The sequence below is a fragment of the Pseudomyrmex gracilis genome, unplaced genomic scaffold (assembly GCF_002006095.1).
Source record: "Pseudomyrmex gracilis isolate BER0280 unplaced genomic scaffold, ASM200609v1 scaffold_1711, whole genome shotgun sequence".
In the NCBI taxonomy this organism is placed as follows: Eukaryota; Metazoa; Arthropoda; class Insecta; order Hymenoptera; family Formicidae; genus Pseudomyrmex; species Pseudomyrmex gracilis.
The window spans coordinates 16,971-24,529 of record NW_018022295.1 but is presented as its reverse complement, the minus strand read 5'-3'; the positions used below and the strand labels follow the sequence as shown (position 1 = coordinate 24,529).

At 40.1% G+C, this 7,559-nt stretch overlaps 1 protein-coding gene across 2 annotated transcripts; it reads left to right on the top strand.

Annotated features, from left to right (window-relative positions):
* The first annotated feature begins 2,353 nt into the window (after window positions 1-2,353).
* On the top strand, window positions 2,354-7,559 carry LOC109862390. 2 transcript variants are annotated; one of them, XM_020442427.1, is made up of 4 exons: window positions 2,354-2,928; window positions 3,302-4,135; window positions 4,211-4,342; window positions 4,428-7,559. In XM_020442427.1, exons 1-4 carry the CDS (start codon window positions 2,583-2,585, stop codon window positions 5,699-5,701), a joined length of 2,586 nt encoding a protein of 861 aa, XP_020298016.1. In that variant the 5' UTR covers window positions 2,354-2,582; the 3' UTR covers window positions 5,702-7,559. The 2 variants fall into 2 exon arrangements, with proteins under 2 accessions (XP_020298016.1, XP_020298017.1); XM_020442428.1 differs by lacking the exon at window positions 2,354-2,928 and adding an exon at window positions 2,938-3,018.

Sequence of the window (7,559 nt, the reverse complement as noted above, 5' to 3'; positions counted from 1 at the left end):
AATCTCGGAAGTAAGTATCGTGCCGAGCTTAAGAGCCAGCGTTGGCTCGATCTAATCATTAAGCATATTCGCCCAGTACTGGCTACTACTGTCGTACCAATATCGAGCCTCGTTTGCCGATATTGACCCAATACTGGGCCGTTCGTTAATTCCTACAAGGGGAGAAGATAAAATGACAAAACACACCGCGCGCTATATACACGCCACTCGAGTTTTCTCACCCCCCCCCCCCCGACTGCGATATTATTCTCAAAAATCCGACGTCTTTATGGCTTCTTATAAAATTTCGCTGATAAAAAAAAAAAAACATTTTATGAATGAAAAGATTTCCCGTTTACTTAATTTTTTTTCTCGGTGCAAAATTTTCAAGAGCTCCGAACGACCGTCGTACATCTCCGTAACGATCGTATCCCCGCGCGTATCATCTAATAAAATCTCCGGGGATCGTAATGAAAACCGCGAGGTGAAAAGCAATTCGAGGCTCTTTCGAGACAGCCGCGGGTCTCGAAAGAAAAACGCAGAAAGAAAGGGGGGACGAATATGCCTAACGCGCAAAAAGAAGAGGAGGGGCGGGGGGGGAGGGAGGTTGCAGGAGTTAACGACGTTAGCGCCGGCAACGCGTATATTTTATTATTTAATTTCAGCTCGGCAAGGCGTTATGAGACATGAAAAAAGTCTTGGGCGATATTGTAGGTGGATTTTCAAGCGAGAACACGCCCCTCTGATGCCCCGCGTCCTTACCACCAAAGGCCCCCTGTTCGCCACCCTGTCCCGTGCCCTCGGAACCGGCGGGCGACCGCCGCGCGCGGTGACATTATTATTCGTTATGAACGGGTTTACGAGGCCGCAAATCATAGCCATGTTCATATTTCGAACGGCCGCTCTCCTCGTTATTCAGTTTAATGGCGGTGGTATTTGAATTCCCAATCCCGCCCGCACTACCCCCCTTCCCTTCCGTGTCCTCTGTTCTCTTCGCGTCTTTCGCCACCCGCCGCCGCCGTCGCCGTCGCCGTCGCGCGCGTCACGAAACGACATTACAATGTTAACTTCATATCGCGAGATCACTAAATCCTCCAGTCTCATATGCGATTCATTGCGCAACGCTTTTAACAGAACGGACATTTGCAATTATTAGCAAAAAGTGATTAGAGCATTTCTTCTCTCCTTCGCAAAGAAAAAAAATATGAAAATTTGCCGAAAAGAAATTGTGGAAAAATTATAGAGAAAGAAATGATAAGAAAACGCGTGTGTGTAAACTTTCGAAAATCACAACTTTTATCAAATTCAAAATTAATAATGAAATAATAACGACTACTGTTAACGAATAAGAAAATAGCGGATCTCGAATGTAAAACTAGCTGATAATATGATTTTGGCGAGTATAAGAAAGAACGAAGATGATACAAAGCGCTCATTCGCGCGCTGTGAATTTAAATCCCACCCCGATTTTTCCTTTGGAATCAAATTACTCGCGCTCTTTGAAAACGAGCCTTGTGGCTTCTTCTTTGGAAAAACAAGCAAAGACGACGACAGTGCCGCGCTAAGTAGTTTTCCTTGCCTCGGTTAGGACCCTCTCGAGATGGTTTGTAAGATGATGTCGTCGAGGATTTCTACACCTGGTGTCGGCAAAGGATTGAGAGAGAGGCGACACAAGATGTTTCCCGTGTTGTCGCTCGCTGTGAGTGTCTGAAGAGAAACAATCCGGGCTTATAACTGTTGTTGTTGCGATTTGAATCGCGACAAAGCCATTGAAGCCAACTGGTCTTGCGGAATCCAATTAACCGTCGCAAAGCGTAGATTCCGCAGCATGAGAAAATTTGACACAGTCGAGAGATATCATCGCTCGCTAATTCAACAGATACAAATCTATAAAATGTAAAATGATGTAAAAGGAGATGATATTTGACTACACTCCACGAATTCTGATGTTGTTCGCTAAAATAAGATTCTTTTCTTGATTATCATATCTTTTCTTGTATATTACATTTATGTTGTACGAAAAGTTGCAATGGTTTTTCTTATTCTTTTCTGTTTTCCTTTCTCATCTTCTCATCACGAGATCGGTCTCATTTTAAATTTCAAAAAAAAATCAAATTCACGCTCTCGAATATATCCACACACTTAAAGAAAGTGACCATTTAAACTCGTGCACAGAATAGAACCGCACGCTGTGGACATAGCGCACCGACATGTCGCTCGTGGACTGGCTGCGTAGTTCCAATGTGTACCACCCGTGGACGTGCGGTAGTTTACGGGGAGGAAAAGTGATTACACATTCTCTTATGGACCTGGCCGCTCTCAGGCTTCTCTCTGATACTACATAACTTAGAACAGAACCAAATAAATCGTGGATACATCATGTTATCTACTGAACTTGCTCGTGAACGCGACTTCGTAGTGTATGTCACAAATCCGTACTGCACGTTAAAGCGCTCGCGGACGGAAACACAGTTGGTGGGGAAACACGTAAAATATAACGCCCATAGCCAAGCATTCTGATGAAGTTCCGCAATGATGGTAGGGGTGGCGTAGTAGTGTGTGATCGTAGTTTTGTACATACATAATTGTGAAGTTATGGAAAAATGTATCTGAAACGCACGTCGAAATTCCTGGATCTGTCGGTGTCGCGGGCTACCGCAGATGTGCACATACGTGACTTTCTGTGTCCGGTTTGCCGTGGCATTCTCATTGAACCAGTGACGCTGCCGTGCACACATAACCTCTGTCTGCGTTGCCTCAAGGGTACGTTCGAGCACAATAGTCTGGCTTGTCCGTTGTGCCGGGTCCGAGTGGGCTCGTGGCTACGAAACGCTACCAAGTCCGAGACCCTGGTAAACCATGGCCTGTGGGAGCTCATTCGGACCAAGTTCCCGAAGGAGGTCGAGAGCAAGCACAATGGCGAAGAGAGGGATCTCGATTTGGACGTCGGTGAGTGACACACTCACACAAGCACGTACACAGCAGTGATATAAACACAACATAACCTATCACTGTGCAGGGGTGGATGTGATTTATCCTGTAAGATGTTTTGTGCTTTTTTTTTAAGTTGAATAAAATACCTAAAACTCAAGCTAGATGTGAAACACTTATGTGATCTTGATGTTGTATTATTTTTCTTATACCTTTTACGTACTGTTTTTCTTTCTGTGAGTTCAATACTTATTAGTATTAGAGTTCTTTGTATTCTAGAGTAATTAATTTTCTATAAATATATGCGAAATAACATTTGTTAATTAATTTATTGTATAAGAATTTAAATTTTTGTACAACACATGTAATAGAGTATGTTGTTTCTTAACAGAGTATACAACTAATAGAAAACTTAGTGCTCCTGGAGAGATACGTAAAGAATATGAAGCTCAACTTCAAATGGCTGAAGAAGAAATACGACGTAGAAGAGAAGCTGAACAAATGGCCAGCGAAGCCTTGATTCAGAAGATTCAGGCAGAAGAGCAGCAGATATTGCTGGCTCAGTTGGCACAGGATCAATTGCTAGCCAAGACTATGGCAAAGCAACAAGTAGCAGAGAAACAAAAGGAAACAAAATGTTACAATAACTGTTTGAGTGCATCAGTATCACGTTATGTTTTAGATGCACCCAAATTCAAGACCACGCTTGTAAATAATGTCGAAGCCTCACTAGCTGAAAGTGCACAGTCGGCAGGCAGGCAGATAAGTCTTCCTAGCTCAAAGCTGAGACAGACAAATATGGTATTGTTAGAGAGTGAAACAATTCATTCTGATGTGCACAGATCCAACGAGATAAACGCGGCAAGTGTCCATAAGGATCAGTATTGCCAAAAACGAATGCCCATTTACAACGCCATTACAAAAAAGTTGAAACATCATACTTCCAAGTTTCCTCAAACCTGCACTTCAAATTATCCTGGTGATCCTGGATGTTCCACATCCGGCAATTACGCTACGGAAACTAAAGAAGAATTGCGCATACCGAGTGACGTGGTAAACAATAAAAAAAAGAGTTTAGGTGTAGAGGTTTGCATGACGGTGGCCGACGATGACGAGAGAATTGGAAGCGCCGAAAGCTCCGGCAGTCATGATAGTATTAATCAAGAGATTCATCATTTTAAACCTATCAAGACAGTACCACGGACAGAATTGAAAATTTCTTCCGGTATATATTTCTTATAAGAAAGTCTTGTGTCTTACAAGAGGTGTAATTCTCTTACATTTGTATATTTTCCCTCAGATGGAAAACCGATAAATCCAAAACTGATTAGGACGATTCCTATTTTAAAGAAAATACCTAACGCAGTGCCAAAACCTCCTTCGCCAACGCGCGCAAAACGCATCATTGGATGTTCCTGGAGTGCTTTCAAAGGTAAGTTGCAAAATGTAAAACTTGATATCAAAGATATTTAATGTTTTCAATGGTTTTCAATTTAACTGTAAATGCTTTTATATAGGCAGAATAAAACAGGACGCGAAGAGAAAACAAGCTGCGTACAATTCAGAAGATATGGAATTAGCAATCGATCAAAAACCATCGACATCGACGCTCGACTGCTCTCTAATAATGTCGAATAAATTGGAGATAAAACCTCAGACAAACGATGCTATCTGCCGACTCGACTTTATGCCAGAGTCGTCATTTGACAGTAACAAGAATTATACAAAGACTACAAACAAAATAATTAACGGTACTAAAATCGGCAAAAAAGTGTCGGACGATGAGTCGGCAAGAAAACCTCGTAAATCATGGCGAGAAACTCGTGTACGGAGCAATGCAATAACGAAACTCAAGAAACACAGAAATCTTCGAAGCAATAGAAAAGAGAGTGAACTCGTTTTGATAACGACAGATGAAGAGGATGACAATCAAACGGATCTGAATTTGGCGTGTGATAAATCAAGTCTGCAAAACGACAAACAGGCTAGCAACAACGTGGTTGTGACTGAAAATATAGAAGAGCAGGTAAAAAGAAAAAAAGAAAACAAAACAATGATGTCAAAATCCAATACGTCCAAAAAAGGCAAAACAATAACAAAAAAGAGAGCATCACCCGAAGAATCAGACGAAAGTTCTGCAGCGGATCAAATTTTGTGTTCGTCATCTCAACAGACGGACAAGTCTGAGGCAAATTCACAAAGAACAAAGCAACGAAAGGTAAACAGGACTTTTAATAATAAAAAGGAGCCGGAAGAGAATCAACTTCCAACGAGTGTGAACAACAAACTCGCTGCGTCCGGTTGGAGGAAATCTACGCGAAACTTGACAAAAAATTCTTCCCAAGCAAGTGACAGCAAATTAAATAACACGCACAACAGCAAGCTCAACTATGATTCACCGCCGGAATCTTGCGACGAAACGGAATTGTGTGTCTCGGAGAATAATCACGATGCCGATAAAGTTTGCTCGGATGAAGAAGTGATTAAGCAGCAACAACGGATCGAGCGATTGTTACTGCAGGAGCAAAAAGATTACGAGCTGGCGCGCCGCTTGCAGGCGCAGTTTGACGAGATGGAGCAAATAGCCACGCGTACCAGACGAGGTTCGAGGAGAAATGCCGAAGTAGAATTGCGCGTGATCGACGACGTGACGAGAACAGTCTACGAAACGAGCAATACGCGCAAAACCGCCAAACGGAAGTCGACCGTCAAGCAAGTTGTAAATACTGCAATAAAGAGAAAGTGTGGAAGGCCCCCGAAGCGCACAAAAGAAGAGACACGTGTGCGATAATCGCGCCTAAATACGCGCTATAATCATACAGTTGGATGTTCCTATAAAAACGTATGGTCGAAGAAAGGAGAAAAGGTTCGATTGCGCCGCGGCTTTGCAAAATGTTCTTGCGTATTTTAACAAGAAATCATTTATGTCATTTCAAATGCGTACCTGGATACAATGCGAGAATTTATATACGCGAGATCGTTTGAATCTTCAGATTTTTATAACGTTTTCAATGTTAATTTTAGTCGATCGAACGTCAAAGACGCGTTTGTGTGCCGTTTTTCTGTTCCTAACATATCAATTGTGCACATTTTAAAGATGTAAGAGAACACGCTGTTTACGTTTTCATTTATCACGCATCCCGGAACACTCAGTCCTTTAACAGATGTTTTTCAATCAAGTTTGTGCCGAGAGAGGTGTTTTTTTACAAGTTCTGCGTGAAAGAATAAGATTGAAGTCGGAATTTCTCGGATATACATCTCTATTGTTTTTATTGATTCTTGATAGAAAACCGAGATCGCATTACATATAATCAAAACGGAAGAGTGACAATATGCGAACCAGACGTTGAATCAGGCCGGGAAGAACAAAAGAGAACAGAGTGTACGTCCGCTATTTCGATGACAAGAGATATAATAGATTTAAAAAATTGTAGTTTTATACCGTGATTACATTTATTTTTTAAGAGAGCTTATCTATTAAATAGGCTTAAGTCGCTACTCGTCGCGGTAGTTCCGTAACAATATTAGATATAAAATGCGCAGATTAGCTTTTTTTTTTCTTTCTTAAAAGTTCGATTACAAGCTAACAGCTGGCTCTTGATACCGGCTAGAACATACCAAACGCGGAGTCACGTTCGTTTGCACGCGATGTTTGATCAAGGGCTAACTGATGACTTCTATCGCGATTTCTAACAAATACTTCTATAGAGCTGCTTTATTGCGAGATAGCTCGTACACGTACTTATATTTCTACATATCGTTTTCTGTGAACGATGGTTGAAGTTAAATGAAATTCATACATGCTGATGTGCTTTTAACAAAACGACTTCACGCACACAGAAACAAAGAGAAACGGAAGAGGACGAGAGAGAAGTAAAAATAATGCTTCGATCTTCAACTAACGTTCAGGAAAACGATATTTTAATGTATAAAAAGTTTGTTACGACATGTTTACGTAGATATCGATATGATTGAAAAGAGCAGATTATAGTGAATAGTCGTATATAGCGTTAAACACAGAGGAAGTATATGTTTGATAAGGTCAGCTTGATATCGCAATATTGTCTATTGTCAGCTTCGACGGCCTTGATTATCTCATACCGAATAAATTTAATCTAATTAATTGTTATAAGTGTTATATTAAGAGATTTTACATACTTTGCATAATCGCGACAATTTTGCACATTTGTTTTATATTTTGAAACTTTTACGAGGACACAGAATCAGTTATCGAAAATTTATAATTTTCAATTTATAGTTTCTTCAGTTAAATTTCAAGTTTGATTCAAATTTTGTCTCGTTCATTAATATTGCATATACTTTTTTTTTTGTTTTCAATCTGCTAAAATTTTGGGTGGATGCAAAAGGTTTGATGAACTTTATGATAGAAAATTAGACTAAATAATTTTATTAAAAAAACGATTTATTCATTCCATCAAGTATAACAACAAAAGATACTAGAAACTACTGGAGATTATTTAGTAAAATGAATAAATTGTTTTTAATAAAATTATCTGATTCACACACACACAATTTTCAATTACAAAATTTATCAAAAATTTTGCATTCATTCAGTATACATCGGAATAAGTTCATGTCTTTTCTATTTGTGATAATATTAATATTTTACGTATCACAGAAAGAGAAAT